The 24,508-nt window shown below is 35.5% G+C and overlaps 3 protein-coding genes across 3 annotated transcripts; all 3 read right to left on the bottom strand.

The window, feature by feature from the left end:
• Positions 1-1,371: 1,371 nt before the first annotated feature.
• On the bottom strand, positions 1,372-8,858 carry LOC140775840 (uroporphyrinogen decarboxylase). Its single transcript, XM_073119298.1, has 6 exons — positions 8,568-8,858; positions 7,877-7,998; positions 5,569-5,679; positions 4,976-5,164; positions 3,658-3,783; positions 1,372-2,215 (listed from the first exon to the last, which is right to left on the bottom strand). The coding sequence occupies exons 1-6, from the start codon at positions 8,674-8,676 to the stop codon at positions 1,700-1,702; spliced, it is 1,173 nt and encodes a 390-aa protein (XP_072975399.1). The 5' UTR covers positions 8,677-8,858; the 3' UTR covers positions 1,372-1,699.
• Positions 8,859-9,758: 900 nt separating this feature from the next.
• Positions 9,759-15,956, bottom strand: LOC140776810 (5-amino-6-(5-phospho-D-ribitylamino)uracil phosphatase, chloroplastic). The gene is made up of 11 exons (XM_073120673.1): positions 15,823-15,956; positions 15,610-15,723; positions 15,339-15,407; positions 15,106-15,210; positions 13,574-13,628; positions 11,771-11,844; positions 11,121-11,204; positions 10,905-11,045; positions 10,659-10,724; positions 10,454-10,563; positions 9,759-10,070 (listed from the first exon to the last, which is right to left on the bottom strand). The coding sequence occupies exons 1-11, from the start codon at positions 15,913-15,915 to the stop codon at positions 9,905-9,907; spliced, it is 1,077 nt and encodes a 358-aa protein (XP_072976774.1). The 5' UTR covers positions 15,916-15,956; the 3' UTR covers positions 9,759-9,904.
• A 4,659-nt stretch (positions 15,957-20,615) lies between these two features.
• LOC140775651 (transcription repressor OFP17-like) lies at positions 20,616-21,684 on the bottom strand. The gene is made up of 2 exons (XM_073119036.1): positions 21,243-21,684; positions 20,616-20,677 (listed from the first exon to the last, which is right to left on the bottom strand). The coding sequence occupies exons 1-2, from the start codon at positions 21,682-21,684 to the stop codon at positions 20,616-20,618; spliced, it is 504 nt and encodes a 167-aa protein (XP_072975137.1).
• Positions 21,685-24,508: the final 2,824 nt, after the last annotated feature.

The raw sequence follows: 24,508 nt of genomic DNA, 5'->3' as shown, positions 1-24,508 counted from the left end.
CACATGCAAGCTTGAATACTGTTATAAATTATTGTTCCTCTTTGTTAGTTTGCATGTATACATCTGTGAATGTGTTCTTTAAAATACTGCGATCTAATTGTGCAATATTTTAGATATTATTTCCATGTGATATTTATCAGCACGCATTTTTATTAGATATCATGCTTTCATAATGTTCTCTGTTGATGAATTTCATATACCAAAGTACTGGTTGAAGCATCCAAGGAAAAAAAAAATTTAAAAAGATGGCATTAATTTTTGTATCCAAGTTCAGTTGATTTTAGTTACTTCCTGGTGGCTTCATCTGAAAGAAGTGAACAATTGGTGTGTAAACCCTCCAAACTGAACAATAATAGAGTAGTTGAAATAATTAACTAAATTAAGAACATGAATGTGTTTGAAGATATTCTAGCTACAAAACCACATCCTCGTCTTATTCCCATGCAAATAAAGAATGTAATTATGATCAAGCTGCACAATTGATCTTTTTTAATACTTCTCTTGCATGCCTGACACCTGCTTTGTGCTCAGCTGCTAACTGGAGTAGGCCTGTACTGTTGTGTATTTAATGCATTCATTAATCAGAACTTTTGGCTGCATCATAGCTTTGTTGATTGTTCATTCTTTTCTTTTCTTTTTCAAATTCCTAATTAATTCTTTCATCTGGTTTAATAATAAAAGTGGTACAATTAATGGAGAAGTTAAAGCCTTTACAACATCACAACGACTTGGTTTCAATTTGCAAGATAACTCCAAGATTTACTGGCGTATCTTAAAATGCTTAGGTTGGAGAAAATCCCTCCATGATTTCTTCTTAATTTAGGCATTACTTTATGTTCAAATAGTCTTCATTGTAATTAGATCATGGCAGTACTTTTCAGTAGCCCTGGATCTAGCACTATAGGACAGTATATGCCAATTCATAAAAGATTAGCAACTGAACACAATAACAGCAGCAAGATATGGCCTTCTCCATCTTGTGCATCTTCTCTTCTCCTACTTGTTTTCCATAACTTGGTTAAGCTTACTGAAGTAGGAGGAGCATGCAAATGGGAGTTCATGATTGATAAGGAAACCAAAGGAATCAAAGAATACTGCTAATAAATAGACAATGTTCAGTACGACTACTCATTGAATCAAAAGCTTATCCTCACTATTCTTGATGGACCATATGTAAAATGTTAAAGAGAGGAATTGGAGGAACAAAACAAAGTTCGATGATAAGCTACAGTATGATCCTTCTTCCAAAACACACTTGATGTGTTTCCACTGTCACATTGCATCTTTGTAGATGAACCTAATGAAAAGTGTGACACTAGGAATTGAGATCATAAAATTTTAATAGTAAAACAAAGATACCGCTAAAGCATGTAATTAACTCTGGTTTCACCAATATCATCAGTTTCTTGAAACTCCGGCAAATTGAAGTCTTACATACAAGATACATCAAAAAGAGGATGGTCCTGATTCTCTGGATTTACAGAATTCTGCATGAATGTGTAAATTGTGAATCATCTTCTGTCAATAAATAGTGAGCCTAGATTACACCTAAATGCACTGAAAAAAGAAGGTAGAAAGTGATACAAAATCTTTCATTCTTGGTCCTCTCCAATGCTTCTCTCTTTTGGATCGATCCTGAAGAGAAGTGTCATCAACTATAGAGGCTAGGAAAGATAAAATCAACAAAGTGATAGGCTCCTCAGTATCGGATCCCTTTTGCAACTTCAAAGAAGTGTGCTACATTTTCCTCAGGGGTTCCTACTACAATGCCATGGCCGAGGTTCAATATATGCCTATGATTGCCTGCTTTTGTTACTGTATCATAAATACGCTGACTTATAAACTCTTTTGAGCCAAATAGGACACCAGGATCCACATTCCCCTGGACTGCTATATTGGTTCCCAATCTTCTACGACCTTCAGCCATATCAACCGACCAGTCCAAGCTCACAACATCGACACCTGTCAAGGGGAGTCTCTCTAATAAGCCCCCAGACCCACTCGCATAAAGTATTAATGGCAAATCTGGATGTGTCGCCTTAACAGTATCCACAATTTGTTTTAAGTAAGGCAGGCTAAATTCCTCAAAATCTACAGGGCTGAGTTCTGTTGCCCAGGAATCAAAAATCTGGACTGCTTGTGCCCCCTTATCTGCTTGATACTTTATGTACTTAGCCATAGAGCTTGTAAATTTCTGCAACAAAGCATGAAGAACCTGCGAAAAGAAAATTGAAAGTTACTAAATTTTGTTAATACAAGTGTACAAAATGATTCGAAAGGAGCACTGAGTAAAGGAGTTCTCTACAGCATGAAAGTGGGAAGTCTAAGGCATATATATGGAATACTTTGAAGCTTCCCCATTAGACTCGCTAACTATGGACTAAGTGATGCATTGATACACGTGCATCCTTTATTCAACATTCCATAGTACAAGGATACACACTCATATGATAAGCAATCAATTTGGACCAACTACATTCTTTTTACCCTCGCACCACTTGTTTCAGAAATTATGTGCAAGCACATAATCTACAACTTGCCTGCCTTTGAAATTTTCTTTTTGAGATTGCCTCTTTCCAACCTTGATCCATATATTTTCTCCTTCAAAATTCAGCCTTTGATTCTACTGTCTTTTTACTTGACTATCACATTTTTCCACAGCCTTGCACAATATTACAACACAAGCCAGGCCATCATCAGGATTGCTAGTTCATGCAACAATTTTACTTATCTCACATACTTTATACACATCTTCTTTGTATTCACTCATGAGACAATAGCATAGATTAGAAATGCTATATCTGCCCATTCTGCAGCATAAGATAATGCTTCAGATGTTTGAGATCATGCCACACAATGCTTCAGGCCTCATGTTTATTGACGACTCATTATGGATCTCCGAAATGACAATATTTCCTATTACATAAACCCTAACCCTCACAAGAAATTATTCATCTTCATTATAAAAGGAATATTTCCTCTTATCAAGCTCCGAATGACTTCTGCCACACAATTTCCCCATAATGTTTAAATGACATAAATAGTCTTTTACTCTTCAAGACAAATTGATCACTGAAAATTTTTGAAATGACCCCAGCCTTTCAGATTAAATTCTGAGAAGTGTCCGAAAATACAATATATGCTTTAGAAAATGGATCACATACCAGACCACACTTCAAATACAAGTAATCAGCCAGAAAATTGACAACTATTCCAACTTAAGAATAAGTGACCAGTGTAATTGACTATCTCAAGCTAATCTGACATTACAGTAATGGACAACAGCTGAAATAATTGAACAACACAATGCTTTATGCTTGTAATTGCTCTAGATATGTAATAGCAAAATGAAACTCCTCTACAGTAGATCTAAAAACAGAACCTTTCATTTAACCAATATATGAACCATACACAGTAGCCGATTTGTGATCACTAACTATATACCATATGTAGTAGCATATCCGTCAACATAAGTATTTCTATGACAAAATTTTCTTTTTCAAGTTGCCAAGCAGAGCATAATACTATAATAGAAATATAGTGTATGATACTGTATATGTCCCTGCTGACATGTAACTAATATATATATATAAGATTATCTCAAGTTTTAGATTATCTGGAGACCACTTTAATGAATAAAATAGTTACAACTTATACCTTTGGCTGAGAAAAAGCTAGTTTCTTGATCTTTGAGAAGTGCTTAGATGAACCGCCTTCTACCACATAAGATGCTAAGGTGAATGGAGCCCCAACAAATCCCAGTACAGCAGCTTCATTATTAACCTGAGAAGGCAACATGTCATATAGTGATGCATACTTTTCAGGAGAGTGAACTACACATACTATTCAAGGTACATATGGATTCGTTAATAGTATCTATAATAAATTAATTTGTTGAAATGCTAATCTCAGGATGGATCACAAGACAGCAATCCAAACTATATACACTGAAAAAACATAGCCCATATAGAGTACATTCTACATTCAACTAGTAAGAAGAAAATGAATCTGAGTGATGGATTCTCTTGGTTCCAGTTACTAATCAAATAACGTTCTTGCTTACTTTCAATCAGATAGTATAATTCTGAAGATTGTGCTACTAGAGTTGAGTGTTATAACAAGTAATAACTCTTATTAAAGGTCAGATAGAAGACATTTTCATGAAAGTTGTTTTCCCAATGACCTTCACCTGCGATATGAGCTTAAAATCCTTCAAATCTAAAAGCTAGAAAACTAGGATTAAGATGCATTTACATCTATACTTGGAATTAAATCAAATATTTGACATGAGTAGTAAACAGCTCTAGCATTGCAAGTAAGGAACACCAACGGAAAGCCCTTTAAGATGGTTCAGACACATCCAAAGAAAACCATATAGTGAATGAAGGATGTGTGCTCGACTTGTGTGACGTAATCCTAAGGCAAAAGGAAGACCAAAGGACCCAGTTAGATAAAGAAAGAACTTAGATGGCCTTTCTATTGAAAGACATTATCCCAGACAGAATTGGATACGGAGTAAGGACAATCCATTTAGCAACATCAAAGAAGGCTTTTTGTTTCATGTTCTCATTGCATCAGCTCTTCAGAGTAGATCGAGTGTCAGTGTGTTGCAATATGACATAGTTATCAAAGAGAAAATACTCGGTGCATAAACATAACAAATCATTAGACAAAGATCATCCTCCAAAGAAATAATGGATATTTATGTCTCATGACAAAATGATTAGTGACTGCAGACATGCTCAGGTAGTCCAGTGTGTCATGCTGGTTACTTCTGAGATAGGACTATACAGCATTCTGCAACTCTTTTTAGGAACTCTAACATATTTTTATAGAGGAACCAGACAGAAACCAACAACAGTTTGTACCTTGAGTAAGAGTACTCAAAATATTAAACACTATGCAATCAGCTCATAAATAAACAGTTATGAATTACATTTTCCGATGAGGGTAATGAAAAGGACAGCCTACCAACCTCTCCTCGCAAAATAGTCAACGCCTCCCCAACATATGGAACTGATTCCTCAGGAACAAACTCTGTCACTTGATCTACATCAGCAGCTGTTCTTAAAGGATTGTATATCACTGGTCCTTTTCCTTTCACAATGTCAAAAGATATGTTCATTCCAGGTAGAGGGGTAAGGATGTCTGAGAATAAGATAACCTAACAAAGTAAAAATGTAAAATAGAAGTTAATCACATAGACATCAACTGCAGCAAGTGCTACCACAGTTGTAAAATTTATTCTGAGAAGAATGAATAAACTTGAGATCATATAACTCTATTGGTAGTATATAACATAGATCCACCAGTATGGTGTTCAGTAACACTGTGATGCCTCAGACATGTTAGAAATAGTGCAAGGATATACTCTTCGCCACTACGTCATATTAATGATTTATGAGAACCAAGAGTTGTTGCATGCATATACTACAATTTATTTTTTAAGATTCATATAATAGACTAATGCAATTCCTTCAATATTCATCAATACAGAGTCATGCAAATGCAATTAGAAAGCAATGACAAGAAAAAAGAAAAATAGAAGACCATAAGTATGTATCTTACCCCGTCAGGCTTGAAAACTTTCCATGGTTGTAGAGAGATTTCAACAACGAGATCAACATTTTCTGATCTTTCACGGAAAGAAGGATGCTTCTCACAGAGTGTCTGATAACTCTGTAAGTAAAAATTCAAACCAATTATCAATCCAAAAAATGAACACACTTTGTGCACGACTACAAATAAGCTATCAACATGAGAAAGCAAATAAAATCATGTAATATTATATTGTCAGAACCACAAAGAAATAAGTGCATTAGATAATGAATCAAATAAACATTTAATGTAAGTGAAACTTTAGCTCAATGATGTGATAATTGAATGAGCGTGAACATAACATTCAATCTTAAGAAAGAATAAAGTGGGATATACATTTCCGCTAAAGAAATTGCCTTGATAGGAAGGAAAGAGTTGAATCTCCTGCTTTAATCTCATTAAAACAGATATAAAAGCTATCATCAAGTAATTTCTTGTTAGAAATCTTAAAGCTTTAACAGGAAAATATACGATGTTTACAAGTTGATGGCGTATGATAGATACAAGCATAGATGTATATGTTACAAATATTTTGTGAGTGAACAAAATAATATTTTGTCTAGTGCTACATTGCATAAACTGTGACAAGTGAATCATGAGAGGTTACACTGTTTTGCATAGAAGACTTGGTGATTGGACAATTACAGTAGGGGCACTTGAACGACCCTAATGGCGTTTGATGGTTGTTTGAACTTTGTATAACAGATTTTCCAAAGAGCAACCATTCAACATCCGTTTGAATGGGTTAGAATGGACCTCTGGGTACCAAACGATGTTCATATCACATTCGAACACATGAAGGAAAATTGGAGGGCATTCAATGCCCAACAAGCCATTTGACTGCCTTGCAGAATACAGCAAGAAGAAATCTGATTCGAAATGAGCTGATTTTGAGAAGAATGGAAGCCAATGCATTAAGGAAAGTTTTGGAGTCATTTATGTAAATATTTGAAGGATCACCTTTGGAAAGCTTCAAATGAGATTTAGGGAAGACCTAATTCTATTGGAAGAAGGGTTCATCTTTGAAAGAGATTTTGGTCGGACCTAGTCCTATTAGAAGAAAAGTTATCTATATAAGCAAGATGCAACTATTGTGTTTAACAAGCATTTGGATAAGCCATTTGGAGATCTTTTCCACATCAAAACTCTATGAGCTTTAATGGGAAAGAGGAGAGATTATTTTTGTCCAAGATCTTGGAAGTTTTACTATTGGTCATCTACATTAGCATCTTGCTGTAGTAAGATACGGGCTTTTCAATTTCATGAGTTTTAGAGGAGTTAGTGATCTAGTGCAAAGAAAGTAGTTCATCACAGAATCTAACGAGCAAAAACAACTTCAACCATTAACTGTAGGTGCCGAGAGGAAGGGTGGGTATATCTTGTATCTATATTTGATAGTGCATTAAGTTTGATCCGTGGAGGAGATTTATATTAGTTGATAGGGGTTTTTCCATGTTAAAAATTATGAGTGTGTTTTCCTTTCAATGTAAGACTCTTACATTGAACTTGTGTGGACTGACTTAGGAAAATTATAACCTAAATTCATCTTGTAAATTAAATTAATTTTTTTGGTATATATATGTATATGTACATGATGAGAAAAAAAGTAACTGAGAACTTGATCTTTCTATTGGATTGATTAAGAGTTGACTGAAGGACTATTAGCAAAGAAAAAATAAACCCTTATTGCAGTGAGAAAGAGGATAATTCACAGATGGCTCTGCAAATTCACCACAATCAATTTGTAGTTACAATATTTGAAATTATATATTCCAACTTGGTTGTTTGAAACTAACTCATCTCAAAGGAGCTCATGTCCAGCTCAAGAGGTGATTGCTTCATGACAAGCAAGTTCAGTTAGCAAGAAAACTGTGGTTAAAATATGATCGACTGGTTCTTGAATTCTTGCAACCAAGTTTTGTTGAAAGACATACATTATCCAATGTCCAACGATATATAAAGCAGCACTATCCCATATTTAGTTACATTCGACTAAAACCTTTTTTGTCATCCTTGCACCCTGAATTGGATTTATCGTCGTTTACGATCATTTAGTAATTTCTTCTACAGATATCATAGATATATCTTCTTCTGGTTAAAATAGATATAACTTCTGTACAGATATATCGTATGTTGATGACTTCAGAGAAAAAAATACCGTTAAAGGGGGGAAAAACTAAGGGATCTTTGTGTAAGATGCCTCTAATAGGAACTCCAATAGCAAGAAAAACTAGGTCGCTTAGGAAAATGGAAGAGGCGAAGCATGTATTAAACCTGCCTTCATGTACCTCCCCGCTTGCCTCATTAGCCAGACTGGTGGTCTTTCAACTTTTTCCCCTCGAACAGCATTTAGGAGGAGTGGCTCAGCTAAAGTTGCAACTTTCGGCTCCGCAATTACTTCTGAGATAAAAGTAAAAACGCTTTAGTTACACATAAATCACAAGTAGAACACTAAAGTAAACTGATTCAGCTAACTCAATTTAACAACTTTTCCCATCTTTACTGATAAATTAACTGCAAAACTTCCTAAACACATACATAATTTGGTGTGAGGAGGTGGAAAAGCACCACATTCATCACACCAAAACTTTTGGGCTTGAGCATCACTGACGGGTCGCATTCGTGTGGTCAACGAATTTGATTAAATTGAATCATCATGAACGATCACTAACCACCAGTGAGCTTAACCTTGCTTTGTAAATTCCTATCCATAACCTACATTCTTATTCCGATCCATAACCTACATTCTTATCTACAACCTTTTAAGGACATAATATAGATTCATCCATAAACCCAAAAATTGATAAATTACCATCGACCTTCATAATTATACGCACGCTTTCTACTCAGTAATCGTGGATAAAACTCAAACCCTAGCTCGAAAGTCGAAGCAAACTACTCTCAGATTATGTCAGATGGAGCACCAAAAACAAGGAAATCAAATTAGAACGAAACAGAGACGCGATTACCTCCAACAGTGCAGCGGATTGTGCTAACGCCAGATCTAGAACGAGAACAGGACGTAGATTTATAAACAACAGATGGAGAAGAGAGCGATAACGAGCTGCAGATAGACATCTTTCCCCCTCGAGCAAGAATTAGAACAACTCCTCTCCTTATCCGCCTCCGGAAGAAGCTTTAACTATTCTCCTTCAGGAAATTTTCTTTAAACCCCCTAAATTCCTCTGTAATTCGCCTTCCCTCTCGAGAGAAGTCCGTCGTTGGTCTTCGAGGGACGAACGGAGGGAAGACGGGATGAGGGGAATCCAAGGTGGATAACGTAATTCATTATTCCAAAATTACCCTCGGTGGAGCCATTGAATTCGCCATAGTGTAGCACGAAAAGGACTGAGAAGAGAAGGGTGTTTTGGGTAATTCGGCGAGAGCCTATCCGCTTCGATCTCCGGGATTGCGTTGCGGATAACTTATCGACGGACGGATTAATTCCTGGATAGATCTCCTTTGGCATCACACAAACAAGTGGGCCCCTATCGCTGTACATAGAATTGGAGTATGGGACCCAATTTTTGCACTGCTAATTGAGTATTGTAGTTGATCTGAGCATTAAACCAAGAGATTTTTTTTATCTTCAAAGTAACATAATTACAACATAAATTATTGAACCCTTTCAAAAATAGCACACCTTTAATTAGATCTAATTAATCACAATTAAAACTAAAGTTAGAGTAACAAAAGATCCTAACATAAATTACTTCCAATAGTTCTAGAGCTATAATATTACTGACATCACAGTAAAAAATCAGCGATAAATATTTTATGTATTGTACTTCAGAGAAGGGTAATTTAATTATTTATATGTATTTGTTAAAAATATTGTACGAAGATTCTATCAAAAATTAAGCAAGTTTAAAATAATTAAATTTTTTTAATAATTATTATTATATTTTTGAAAATGTAATAGCAATGCTCTGATATATGTGTCTCGGAACATATTTTAATATGTAGGTTGACTTTGAAATTCAAAATTATTTTTTAATGGATTCAAATAGCTTATTATATATCTTAACAAGAATACATCAGTATATTATTTAGATTATAAGTATTATTTTTTAATCTCTTCTCTACCTAGGCACTCGCCGAGCACCTAAGCGCTGCAAGATCCCTCATCAGCTCCACCTACCAACCGTGATCAGAACAGCTAAGAAATGAAAGATTTTAATTCATTTCACATGAGAAAGTGAAAATGTCTGAGGTCCATCCATTACATGGCGAATAAGAAGTTCTCTGCATTATGTACATGTAAACAGGTACAAAATGAAGGGTATGTAAAGAAGATGGAACAGTATCAGATGGTGTCTACTGTCAGCTTCCTCTTAGGAGGTGACTTCTCTATGATCTGCTTCTGCAAATCCATGAAACCTGATCCTCTGTGTGCAAACAGTCTTCTGAGGTTGATCACCGAGAGCTCGCGGAAGCTAGCAACCGCAAGGTCAGCCTGTACCAAATCATACCTGTAGAAATGAAATGGAAAGAAAGCTACAATCATCATATAGATAACATGGATATCACTTTGTCCAAATTTCCTCATCAAATCACATGCAGTAATTTAACATAAGAAATCACAACGGAAAACGGCCACTTTAAGAAGTTGCACTAAATCAGGAGTACCAGCTGAAACTCCTGTAGTACATTGACCGTAAGCAAAGCAATTCTCAAGGGATTAGATGAAAGGTACTTTAATGATGTAATGTCGAGTTAGAAAAAAAATCTCTTATTTAACAAAGCAGCAAACAAACTATGATTTAGCATAACCATATAATCATAATGATATGACAGTTCCTGAAATCTCTATGCAAAGTGAAGAAAAAAGTTAAGAGACAAAAGTAAGACATACGCAGGATGAACACCAATCAGAGCTACTGCCATCATTGTACAATTATGAGCAGCAGTGATGCCTCTAGGATCATCCTCAAATACCACACATTTGGAAGGTTTTCGGTCCAACTGTCACAAAAAGAATTTTCTTAGTTACATAGCATTGAAACCTAAAGCAGCAAAAAGTGGCAAGTATTGGAGGAAACTCGAAATCCTCTCCGGACCTTGATTGCAGCTGAGAGAAATCTATGAGCCATTGACTCCATCCCATCCTCCTCCGCTACAACAGCCTGCCACAAAGAGAAGGAATCATAATTGAACAAAATAGCAATATATATTAATATCATCATACTGCCGCTGAAGTGATACCAACAAGCGGGTGTGAGATGCAACATGATAATCCTCATAAATAGGTATAGGGGAAATCCCTTGTAGTAGATAACGGCGACTAGTAAAAGCAATGGACAAACCTGGAAATATTTCTTGAGCCCCATCCGTTGCAGAGCCTCGACCATATGTCTCCGCTCAAGGCAAGACACTATTGCGCAAGGAATGCCTGCTGTATGCAGCGCATCCAGCCATTCTCTTAATCCTTCCACTGGGCCATCAAGCTGGACAAGGGAGCTACTAATAAGCCGCTACAACTACCAGCATTCATAGAGATAATAACAAAAAAGATACAGAACTTTAAGAATGTTCTCATAATATATTTCTGAAAGCCGCAACTTCAATCTTTCCAATTCGCTTTCCTCTTTCACCCAGCGTAAAACCTGAACTCATACAAGAAACCAAAGGCATATAATGACAGGAATATGATTCATAAGAAGTGAACTCACAGCTGTGAAAGTGATACGAAGAATGAAATAGCATTATAGCACCACATAAGCACTTCATTTGTGTTAAATGCACAAATAAAAAAGAAAAATCAATATAAATTTCCTTCCAAGGAAACAAGTGGAAGGAACTTTAGTTACTTTACATGATTTCTGCAGATCAATAAGCAGATAGCTGCTAGATTCGCAAAATAAGTCTACAATAAAATTATAGGTTTCTTGATGGCCAAATACATTTCCATATTGCAAAGAAAAAACATTTGTTCTATTGGGTGGTTATGGAGTAACCAATTTAGATATTGATGGAAAGACATGAAAGATGGCTACTTAACTCAGCTCCAAATCACCACTGTGATTGGGTCGTACTAACCCACAATGGAGGATATGAATTCGGTTTCCCCTATAGCCTATGGACTCATACACCCAAAAAATAAATAAATAAATAATAAAATATTAATATTCCAAAGATATGTCCTGCTACTTCTATACAGTCAGATTCCAACCTTTATTAGGACATGATCAGCAGCCGCTTGAAGAATGGTCCTCTGCATATGATCATCACAAGGCATGTCCTTCCCTGCCAAGAAAAAATATTGAAAATAAAACATTGCGGTATATAAAAGTAATGGTTTTAACTTTTAAAATATTGCAATACATGGGAAAAGTAAGAGTGGCATCGAGCCATCAATTAATTAAAGGCAAAAATTAAGAGGCCAGAAGAAAACTTCTAGAAATATAGGACAAACCATAAAAAGAGGGATATTTGTGGCCAAAATTCTTCAGTGTTAGGTTCTTAATATGAATCCAATAACCAGAAACGAGAAAGCAATTGTATTAGAACATGCTCAACATTATTATATGGAAATAATTCCATACATGAAACTAGAAAATAACTACTAAAACCTTAGTTACAATAACTTGGTGTTGATGTGTAGATCCTTTTCATCCATTACGGTCTCCATCCAGGAAGGTCATCTACAACCAGGTATTGTCATATCATTTATATTTCCTGCCTCACATCATTTTTCCTTCTTTGCCCTATCAAAAGGCATCTTAGACGTTAATGAAATCATTCTTCCTTTCTAATCAACAAATGGTGCCGTTGACTGTCGGACGTGTCCAAACTCCAAACCATCTTATTGATTTTTACACAAACTATTCTTCCTGGGAAATACACCTGCTTATTCCAAATACATTAATCCGCTCATCCCTTAGTTTATCTTTTGTAACGAACCCCTATATACTCTTCAAATCCTCATCTTGGATTCCATCTAATTTAATGATTTTATGATGCCTTATTTGGACAACACTTTGATACAATAAGTTTTTCTCTTTAGCTCAAAGGCATATAATAATAGCATAACATGCTGAACACACTCATCCACTCAACTGTTCTATTATAATTCTAAGTGCAACATCCTTATCAATCTCATCTTTCTTAGTGGCCTAGAGATCCAAGGTAATAAGAACATTTCCTTTGACATATTCATTATCCATCAAGAATAATTTCTTCCCTATCTTGATCACACATCTATACAAGTGCATTCTATGCATTGTATAATGCATCCTGAAACATTTAGATTCTCAATTTCTTCCCCACTTCCAACTTAGTTTGTAACCCTCTGAAAACGAGGTCATAAAAAAAAAAAAAAAAAAACTCTCTATGGCAACTTATTTTTAATAGTTTTAGTTAGGTCATATATAACTACTACAAACAATTTTGAATTTAATTCTGAACTTTGATGCTATCGTACAGTTGTAGAAATTTCACCCATCTCTTCACGATTACCTTTACCCTAAGTCAAAGCTTTCGGCAGACAAGCCAGACATATGCTTGATCACATTGATATAATTAAAAACAATTATTTTCTTCACCAAAACCTACAAACTAATTCCTTAGGAACTATAGCATAAGCTTTCTACATATACAGATGTCATATGCAAGTCCCTCTGTTCTTCTCTACGCTTATCTCTATTGATCATGTCAAGCAAATAGCTTATATAACCAATTTATTTGGTATAAAATGAAGATTTCCAGATACACTCTTATTCACACCTTATATTTTGACTCCATAAAACTCAGGCTGTGAAAACAAGAAACTTGGTTGAGCCAAAATTTTCGATCTCAATATACACAGGAGGGTGACATTATACATCAAATATCAACTAGAAGCCAGAATCAAAGCTTCATATTTTGGGAGTAAAAGTCACCTAGCAATGAAGTCATAACCAAGAGAGTACACTCTTTATAGACTCATCAAGAATATGGTAAAGCCAAGTAAATTGAAGTATGAAATGAGTTTTACCCTCTTCCAAGGCAAGTTGTCTCCAAGTATCCAACTTGAGAGAATGAGTATCGGCCTGAGAATACAAACATAGATGTGATTTCGTAGAAGGTGAGGAAAATAAACAATAGACGAAAGCATCTAGAAATTTTTAATAAAAGAATAGCAGGAAACTAAAGAATAAGATACTTTGCAATTTAGAATGATATAAACACCTTGTCAGCACACATGTGCATGCACAAAACCAACAGAACAGAAGTCAACATCTTAGAGAATGATTAGAATTAAGTACAGAGATAACTCCACCAGTTCTATAACAGAAACTGTACAGGCTCATTACACAAAACCAAGTCAATGTTGGAAATCTGACATATTTTCAATAATATCATCTACCACAAAATAAAGAAACAACTACCATAGAATTTGTGAGATGAAGATCTAAGTGAACCTTCTGAGTAGAAAATTTTACAACCTTGACATTCTGATCTACAAGTCAGATTACAAAAGAATAAGGAGAAGGAAGTCACCATGACAAGACAGAAAGTAGAGGAATGGGAAGCAAACACATCGTTGATCACATTTTTTTATGGTTGCAGAGTTGCAAGAGGCCATATTAAAACCCAAGATACCAGCTAATGGCCTAACAACTAAAGGGTGTTCCAGAACTTCCCCCCATAAAATAATAATGAGGTACAATTTGCATAAAGAAGAATATGATTGTACCAATATCATTTCTACCAACCGGAATGGTCAGATTATATGAGAAACTAACTTAAAAGTAGGAAAGAATTTGAAACCATGTGATGTTGTAGGATGAACACATTTCCAAGAAAGTAGATACTGGACCAGTAAGAAGTAACTCAATTTGAGCAGGTGCCTCAAGATGGTAAGAAAGATCAGAATGCTATCTGCTTAAGTTTAGGATGAGAAGACAAAATAAGTAGATAACCATTAGCTAACATAGGAAGTTGTCCAAAGTAGAGTTGAATGCTAAATATGTGGTCGCCTTACAATCACAATAAGTTGGAACCTGAGGGCGTGTCCTTATGGTGGAATTTTAAGCAAAATGACACTGAACAAAAGATGGATACAGTACATGCATTCTCTTATTTTCTTTTCTAAAGGTAATAAGGAACAACATGGAAAGCGGTATATATACAATGACTTCAGAAATGGACAGAATACAAATCATATATGATTGAATGAAAAAAAGCTTCCTCAGTCACATTTTGCCTAAATTACTTTGGCTATAGTTTCTTTAAGCTTGACAGTTGACATTAAATGGAATATCAAAGACAAACAAAGACTGGTGGACTCAGTATACAACTTTGTTGTTGATAACTTGGAAAAAAAAATCTAGGAAAGGAAGAAGAGACAAAGTTAAATAATGAGATCTCCACCCTCCCTGATAAATTTGATGCATGTCCCTTTCCGTGGTGTAAGGTCAATAATTTCTAACTTATCAGTTTGGTGTGCTTCAAGAACTATTGCTATAAGAAAATTTCAAAAGGTACACAAATAGTTTTCTAGTAGTCACATGAGCATAAAATTACCACAACATTGTCCCATGAGAATATGAGCCCAAATGCCTCATCTGGCTTCATAGCATGCCTTATCCGCTGGAGGAAGGACTCTTGCAATTTGTCATTCAAATAATCCTACAGAAGAACGAAAAACTGAAAACCTAAAAACCTTTTTTCTTGCTTTCTCGTAGCAGTTTGCATAATAACAAGGAAATAATACTAATTAGTAAAATTAGCAGTATCAAACACCAGAGCTTTCTTACCACATCCACCTTTAGTGGACCATCCATTCTAAATGTCTCAAATCCTTCTCCATATTCAGCTCCAATCGCCTAACAGCAATTGATAAAAAAAATTAAGAAAATAAGCAATTTTTGCCCAAATTGAAACAAACAAATCAAAAGGTAACAGCAACCAATACCCAAAAAATTTTAAAAAAAAACTTGCCCATTGCTACTAAAACAACTTCCTTTTACAGAAACCAATTAAAACAAAACCTAGCAGAAGAAATCAAACAGAAACGAAACCCCTCACCTCCTCGATGAAAACCGGTTTGGGTATGGCCGGAAACCCATTCCCAGAGTCCTTCCCGTCGGACCCAGATGCCCTGTTTACAATCAGCCTTCGATTTCTTGCAGGCCTCAATCTCTAGCAAAAAGAACCCAAAAAACGATGTCCACAAATTCGCAACAAGAAAAGAAAACGACAATTGATAGGAGCAAAAGGAGGAGGAGGAGAAAGGCTTACAGAAAATTGAATCTTTCGAGGGAGGGCGGTGCGATGAGGAGTGGGTATTGGAGGAACCAAAGAGGAAGAGCTTGTAAAGCTACAGCAGTCCATGGTTTCGCGAGAGCCAAAGAGAAAGCGTACGAGAAGCTCGTGGAAGCTTTAAATACCTTAACAGTCCCTCTCGGAAGTAAATTAAGTTTTATTTTATGTTGCAATACCATAAACTAGACTGAGATGTATTATGTTATTTTTATACAAACCAGAGAGAAGATTGCAATCTATACTGGATAAACATAAATTAAGATATAGATAAACTTTCTATTTTCTTAATATTGTTTTAATTTTATTTTACATAAAAATCATACTCTCCAACAAAACAACAGACAGTATAAAATATAGCATATCGACCCTACTCAATTTGATAAAGATCATGTACGTAACAATAAGGAAAGGTTACAGTAGAAATCACTAGGTGGGTTCAACAACACCTCACTAATCTAACTAAGCTATGAGTTACAAAGTTATTTTTTTCTAGCTAGAGCAAACCTAACTAAGCTATGAGCTACAAAGTTGTTTTTTCTACTTGTATAGCAGACTTAAATTGATGGGAATTCCTTCGTTCGCCAAGGCAATCTTTAACTAGCAAAGCCAATTCCCAGGGAATTAACTGATATTCTCATTTGTTGAGCATGATTACCGGGTCTTAGCTATCACTAAACAACTAGACATTAGATGCAGACGCCTTTAGGAGGACTTCTTCAATTAGTAAACGCATCGCGAGCAACTCCCCATGCAAAGCGTTACTATAATTACTTAGAAAAGAAGTTTTGCCCAAGTAGATATCCGCCAGGAACTCTAACATAATAAGACATGCACCACCTTCATTTGAGCCCTTCCGAGCGACATTCGTCCAACCCACCAGATTACCATAGTGGATGTCAATCCTAACTTTGTTGTGACAAGAGGGCGAGACTGGTGAGATTGGTGGGGCGCGATGAGGAGAGGAGTTTCCTTTCCAATGAGTAAAAATTTAGAGTAGGCTAGTACTCTGAGTAGACAAGGTTTTTCCCCTCCAAAAATAAGTTTGTTTCTAGCTCTCTAGATGCTCCAGAGAAACATTGAAGCAAAAGGCTAAGGCACTGTAGTCCTTCAAGTGATCAAAAGTCCTTACAATCCAATCCTCCAACAAGCTGAGCTTGAGCGAGTCGGCTCCAGCTCAGGCTCGACTCGAAATTAATTTCGAGCCTCAATTTTAGGCTCAGGTTCGGCTCAACTCAATTCGAGCCTGAATTGAGTTTATTATCAAGCCTTATTCATGTTGAGTCCGACTGAGACCGAACCAAGCCAAAAATTATTTAAGTTGAATTAAACTTAAGTGGTTAAATATTATAAATGTTTACTAAAGTTTAAAATTTTAAAATTTAACCTAGAATATTAACCTTAAATTTTAACAAGCCCAAAGGCAACCCTTTCTCGGAATACTTGTCAAGTCTCTTCGCCTCCTCTCATCGTTCTCAAGGACATCGTCAACCACGTCCGCCTCTACGACAAGTACCCCCTTGGCTCCGACCTTGGCTATGGTGAGTTCGGTGTTACTTGCCTCTGCATTAACTGGTAGACCTTTGAAACCCTAGCGTGCAAATCCATCCCCAAGCCAAAGCTCCGAATAGTTGATGTCGACGACATCCGTTGCGAGGTCGCCATCATGTCGTCACTCTCTGACCACCCCAACATCATCCCCCTTGGGGCCACATATGAGGACGCCAACGTGGTGCCCTGAAGAAGGACTCGGAGACAATGGGCCGATGGATTAAGGAGGAGGAGGAGGACACGGAGAGACTGAGTGAGTGAAAGGGATTAGGATTTGGGAATTAGGATTTGTCGGTATATATATCGAGCCTATCGAGCCAAGCCTGAGCAAGTTGGCTCTGGCTTAAGCTCGGTTTGAAATTAATTTCGAGCCTTGAGCCCAGGTTTGGCTGCTGAGCTTTCAAGCCAAGCCCAAGCCGCTCATTTATTTTAACACCCCTACAACTATCCTAGGGTCTAACCCAATCGATTGTTAGATTAGAATTGATTAGAAGAAAAAATGTCAAAAAAAAAAAAATCTTATTCACAAAAGTTTCTATTCTTTTATGAGGGGCTTTTTCTTTCTTTTTTTTCTTTTTTCTGTGACAAGACCATTGACTGAGTTTGTTTGGTGGGATAAGATCTGTGCACGAGGGAGTTATCTACCTGATGGAAATATCAACAAATGCATATTTAGTGCAATCTTTGCATCCACTTGTTATCTGGCATTGCTAGGAAACGAGGAATGGTACAATAAGTTGGTCTAATAGATCTTTCAATAAAATTAAAAAACAAATTGTGAAGTAGATAGTGAGACAGAAAGCATAAGCACAAATTGATTTTAATCGTTAAAGGATACAATATATTATTATTGGTTTGTTTCCTAATAACTTAATTTTTTTTTTAGATTTAATTGATTATTTAGTAAGATATCAGTACCAAGGTCGTACAAACTTATAGCACATTGAGTTCAAAAAATCTAATCATAATAACTCATGATCCAAATGATGAGTTCAAAAAATATCTTGTAATTGTTAGTCCCAGCATCCTGCTTGATCAAAGAAGCATTTAAATTTACTATACAAAAAATGAATCCAAACAGAGAGCATGAGCATGGATACATTGCATTTAGATTAAAACAAATATGAAATCCATATATTGCCATTCAAACAAAACCACCATCTAGACTTACAGGACTTAACAAGTAATTGTGCATAGACTTCATACATTAAATGTCAAAGGATAAAAGAAAACAAAAACAGAGCCAGGTAAATCCAACCAAGGAACAGAACATCTCTTGTTGTTTACAATAGCTTTGTCTCTTTGTAAATAGCCAAGTGACTTGCCTTCGCCTTGCTCATTTCCAAGAACAAGAGCAGCACATTCATATGAAGCTTTCTTCCTTCAACTTATCATCCAAAATCTTCAAAGATGACTGACAGATAGGCCCTATACAGAAGGAAAACTCACTTAACAATGTGAATGTGAAGTATATCAGGAGTAAAAAGTATTAGAAAATGAATGTAAATATATAAATTATTATTCTCTACTATCTTAAGTTTTTAATATGATATCAGAACTTCGAAATTATAAAGTCCAAATATAGTGGCAAAAGGAAAGGAGCATACATTCACAACGAACTAATGGAGATATTTACATGAAACAGAAGAGGATTAAACAAAGGAAGTCTTACCATTTGGTTGAAGCGCCTCCATCCGGGGGTCGACGAACAGGGTGCCCGAGACTCTTCTTCTCTGTCGACCAGTTCACCATTGGAGAGAGACCCCTCTCTCTCTCTCTCTCTCTCTCTCTCTCTCTCTCGCTCTCTCTCTCTCTCTCTCTCTCTCTCTCTCTTTTGCTCGTCTTCCTTGGTTTATATAACAATATGAAGGATATAAATTTGAACTGTAGCAATGCGGCGCATGAGAGGGCTTTCGTTTCATCAGTTTGCTAGAATGCGCGGCGATCGTTGGTCAAACGGTCAGTGGCAATTTGGGAAAGTCTGCGCGGGGATTTCAAAAGGTCAAGATTAAAAAGGGAAATCGAGGTTGCATCACCGTACAACGTCGCGTCGCTCGTCGGCGGCGGTGATATCGCGCCTCTTTCTTGGTCGCCGTAATTTGAATGACAGGAATGCCCCCCAACTCATTTTTAATTACATCCAGAACTAAACTATACCTCAGTCCTCAGGTCCTCATCCTCTCATATATTCTTTTATTTATTTTTTATGACATTATGTTTATTACCTTAATAAAATTTATTTATTTATTTTAAAAAAAGAGATAAGTTAAAATTAGGGGTAGCAATTGGATCGGATTGTATTGGGTTGGTGCTATTATGTTGGGTCAAGCTTAAGCTAATACAAATACAAACACATCATATTTATTAAATATATTAGAATATTAAACACTAACTCCCAACTTGTTTATTAATACTCATTTAGTTTAAGAATAAGGCTACAATACTAGAAAAAAATTAGCTAATACTCAGATAAGTTAGTTGAATATTAGTATAAAAAATAATAATTATATTTGATACGATATCAAAGTGAATTTGTATTGAAAATTAGTGATATTTTAAATCAAATAACAAAAATATCCTTGATTGGATATAGTGTAGTAATAACTATGTGTTCTCTAATCTAAAAACAAAATTATAATTTTAAATTATTATTAAATATATTTTTAAATATTATGAAATAAAAAAAAAGAATAATAAATTAGTATACTAGAAAAATAAAAAAATAACTCTACACCGGAATAAAAAGACTTGTTACAAAAAAAAACTATATATTTATATTCCATATGTGAATGGGAACTTAAATTATATGTAATTTTGATACCTACTAGTGGAAGATGTAAATACTTCAAAATAATTTTCGTTATCTTTCTGATTTCAAGGCTGGAGGCATATACTATGGAATTTAACATAGTTAACAAAAGAGCCATAGGATCAATTAATACTGTAATTGCATTATTGAATGCCTTTGAAGAGGCACATGTCTCATTTAATATGTAACACAATAAAATTAATGCTTCATATCCAACGCAAAACACCTGTGAACATGCCTCAAATCCACCTGCTAATCGTGCTTATAAATAGCAGTGCCCAATGAGAGAGAGCATGACTTAAATATTCAATTACTATCACCTATCTTCTAAAGAAAGATCTGAGAATGACTCACTCCCAAATTAACCAATATTCCTCCTTTCACTTGGCCTGCCAAGTGAGAGCATCACTACCTAGATGATGGCTCCATTCACATTCCTTTCTGCCACAGCAACCAAGGAAACAAACAAATACACTGCAATGCAATGCAATATTGAGTTAAAGTGGTAACCCAAAAACTTTAAAAGCTTGATGATTTTTATATTTTATGTTCTAGATTTAAACTCAAGATCTCTGCTCTGATATCATAATAGCTCACCAACTATTATGAAAACGGTGACTCTTATATATTCTTTTCGGCGTCCGAGAGAAAAACTGGCTCTAGTTGTGAATCTCGAAAGGGGAGGAAGAACCCTAATTTATTTAAAATGCTTTTTTACTACAACGAACAACACAATAATTTGCAATATGATCATAACATATCAAAAAGAAGCAAAAATAAGAATTAATCTGAAATTTATTATAAATGCCCTATAATATGCTAACAGTAGCTGACAAACAATTCATTATTTTATAAAATTAAAAATTGAGAATATATATAGAGGATAAATTGTTATTTTTCCAGTAATACCAATTCTGGAAGTACTCACACAACAAATAAGGGACTTAATCAGAGGGTATAAGATGAATTCCTCAATAAGAAGAGGGAGGATAAAAGAAAATAACATCACTTAATTATTAATTTACTTTTAAATTATGACCTACAGTAGTATCATCAACCACCTCATGAGCTTCGTCGCCTGAGAACAAATCCTTGCAAAGCTCGCCATAAAACTTACACACCAACTCGACAAACACTGGACACTTAAGATTATCCCAACAACTCAACAACTCCTCCACATCCATCAAATCCCTCACCTTCCTCTCCTCCACAAGCATCTCCATCAAGTAACTCTCAAAGCTCATACAAGCCTCCTCTATCTCATCAGGCACTTCCAATCCACTCTCCTCCCTCCTCAGCCTCACCATCTTGATGTACGCCGGCGTCACCGGCGATGAGAACGGCGCCACGACTCTCTCGGGCTCCGATAGGCTCGGTAGCTCCCCGATCTTGTCCATCTCCTCGGATCTCATCGACATCAGCGGCCAGAAGACGGCGCGAACCGACCGGAAGTTCCTTCTCCGGCGACGTCTAGGGCTCATCTTCTCCACGACTCGGTGGAGGTTTCGGAACTTGAAGGCACGTAGAGAGATGGGTCTGTGGAAGAGAGTTAGGGCTCCTTTGCATGGTGTGAAGAGAGAGCAGTTAGCATGGCTTGGGGTTGGCATATCGGATGATATTTCCTTTAGAAATTTGCAAGTTAGAAGATGTTTATATATATAACTTATAAGGAAGGTTTGGTGGTGGAATTCACGTATATGGATGGTGGTCATCATGAAGGGTACCTAATAATTAGCTAAATAATTAATATTGTTTAATATCAAAGAACACTCCATGCACGTAGAAGTTTTAAAAAACCTTTAACGTTTCTATATCCATTATTACACCAAGTTGAAACAACTGTGAAAGTATCTATTTAGTCTTTCTCAGAATATTTCACAGGCTAGTCAATAGTTGGATTATTAAATAAGAGAAAGAAGAAGTATAGCTTTACTGTACTTATATTTCATTTGAATATGATTACATCTAAACCCAAATTGTATTTTAGTACAGGAGAAAGAGGGATGCATGTAAGGTATTGTGGACTATTTTAGTACACTTTTGTTTTAGTAGACAGAGAAATTGTCTAAATGATTAAATTAATTTGATCCAGTCATAATGTTAAATTAATTTCTAATCCTAATTTTTATCTATTTAATTTATGCTAGACAATTACTCTGGCCTAATGGGCTCGATTGATCGATATTTTGTGGATCGTGTCAGTGACTTATCAACCCAATAGGCCGGTAATCCAGGTTGGAAAATATAAGTTCATTTAGTGACATTGTAAAATTGATTTGCTTCAACTTTTGGTTTATTTTTTATGTTACTTTTTAAAATGATCCACAGTATTAATTTACCAATTCTTTTGAAATAAGTGACACTTATTAATTCATCAATTATCTCAAGGGGTAATATTATTTTTGCAAATGACTCAATTAACAGTTGAAATTGTATAATTATTGGCCATTATGACTGGAATTAACAGTTTCTATGATCATTTTTGCTAGGATTTTTCACTTTTATCTCTCTTTATATGGTCTCTTAAAACTAGAAAGCATTCCTAAATTACCCCATTCAGAGTACTATATATCATATATAGCCTCATATTAATTTATACATGGATAGAAATTAGATTTCAATAAATTGTTAGTAAACACCATGTCTTAATTGGAATTTATGAAGGTTGATAGCCACGCATATTTCTCACAAGGAGATAGAGGTATAAACTACTGCAACCATAGTCAAAGATATCACAACTAGTACAAGATTAATCTGGTGATCATATCTTCTATGGATACTTATATATGCCAACATTTCATTGCAGCTAGTTACACATAACTCATGCATGCGAGTACTCCAAAAAACTTTGTTTACCAAACTTTATCCATTAATTGCCACCAATTAATGCAATAAAGAATACTCCCATTCTGACGACATGTTGACATTATACGTCCTATGAATCACCCAAAAATACTTCCAAAGGCGTATATATATTTGTATAGCTAGTTGGACTTGGTCGTTTGAATCAGCCATCAAAACCATTGGCGCACACAAAATATGGAGGCATCTCAGGTTCATTTTATAGCATGACATCCTCTTCTAATATCGGAGGACATAAGGGGGTGTAAATAAGCCGAACTTGAGCGAGCTGGGCACAGCTCGGCTCAACTCAAGAGGTAAAAAATTCTAGCTCAACTCGAGCTCAATTTGAGCTGAAAAAGTCAAGCTCGACTTGGCTCAGACTCTGCTTGATGGTTCGTGAGCTTAATGGATAGTTATAAAGGCCTATTTATATTATCTAATTTTAAATATGGGACTAAACATCTAATTTGAGTTGTTTTAACCGATTATGTTATATGTTATTTATATTTTTATTTTGATATATATATTTATATATAATATCATCTCACATATTATATATTGAGCCTATTTGAGCTGAGCTCGAGTGAGGTGACTTGAGTTTGGCTCAACTCGATTAACATTTCGAGCTAAAAAATTCAACTCGACTCGGCTCATTTAGAGCTCGAGCTAAGCTCAAGTCAAGCTCTAAACAAGCCGATTTTTTTTGATAGAAAAAGAAAGTATATATTAAATTAGGAAAAAAAATTACTAATTATTATATTTTAGTCTAAACCATTCACAAAAAGTTAAACGGATCGATAAAAGTATAGTGGGTGAAGTAAAATTAGGCCTACCTATGTGACCTAAAATATAATTTCTCCTAAAAAAAATCTGGTTCCACTTGTTCGTAAATTCAAACCAAGTGACTCAAAGCCTAAGCTGACTTCTTTTATGTTGTAGACTTATTTGAGCAAACTAAGCAACAAATATTCATAAAATATTCAGAAGTAGAATTTATCCTAATACAATTAATAACTAGAGGAATTAACTCATTCAAGTAATGTAATGTCATCACAATGGCTTAGTCCTCAGGTTGTTAAAATAGCTTATATTGTTAATTTGAATATTTTTATATTCGAATCGTAGCAATATTGGTTTAATTAATGTTGTGTGGATGTTTTATTGCTAGATTCTCACGCAGTCTAGATTGTTGGAAATTTTTAAATCTGGGAAAAGTCTCAAGTTTTAGGGAACTAATTCAACAATTTCGTAGCTTGTTAGACTTTTTCTTTGTTTGACGAAACAATCCATCCTATCAATGGCGTTACAATTCGCATAAGGATAACATCTCCAGGTACATGACGACGCAAAAACTAAGCCTTGACACGAAATCCTTGTTCTTCTTTTAAACCCCAAACTCTCCATTCCTCTTCTTTTCCATTGACCTCCTACTGCTTTCTTCTTCTTCTTCTGCTCCTCTTC

Source organism: Typha angustifolia, chromosome 14 (assembly GCF_048772165.1).
Source record: "Typha angustifolia cultivar Huaian chromosome 14, ASM4877216v1, whole genome shotgun sequence".
NCBI classification, from domain to species: domain Eukaryota; kingdom Viridiplantae; phylum Streptophyta; class Magnoliopsida; order Poales; family Typhaceae; genus Typha; species Typha angustifolia.
This window is presented reverse-complemented; position numbering and strand designations above follow the sequence as displayed.

Bases quoted from the DNA above. Each gene is read 5' to 3' on its own strand.
- LOC140776810 (XM_073120673.1), bottom strand. From the start codon at position 15,915: ATGGACTGCTGTAGCTTTACAAGCTCTTCCTCTTTGGTTCCTCCAATA. The intron at 15,211-15,338 runs GTAAGAAAGCTC...GTTCTTCTGTAG, and splicing joins GTCCACTAAAGGTGGATGTG to GATTATTTGAATGACAAATT. The intron at 13,629-15,105 runs GTAATTTTATGC...TTGTATTCTCAG, and splicing joins TCTCATGGGACAATGTTGTG to GCCGATACTCATTCTCTCAA.
- LOC140775840 (XM_073119298.1), bottom strand. From the start codon at position 8,676: ATGTCTATCTGCAGCTCGTTATCGCTCTCTTCTCCATCTGTTGTTTAT. The intron at 7,999-8,567 runs GTAATCGCGTCT...CTTTTATCTCAG, and splicing joins AATCCGCTGCACTGTTGGAG to AAGTAATTGCGGAGCCGAAA. The intron at 2,216-3,657 runs GTATAAGTTGTA...TTCTTTTCGCAG, and splicing joins TAGCTTTTTCTCAGCCAAAG to GTTCTTCATGCTTTGTTGCA.
- LOC140775651 (XM_073119036.1), bottom strand. From the start codon at position 21,684: ATGAGCCCTAGACGTCGCCGGAGAAGGAACTTCCGGTCGGTTCGCGCC. The intron at 20,678-21,242 runs GTCATAATTTAA...ATTGCATTGCAG, and splicing joins GGTTGATGATACTACTGTAG to TGTATTTGTTTGTTTCCTTG.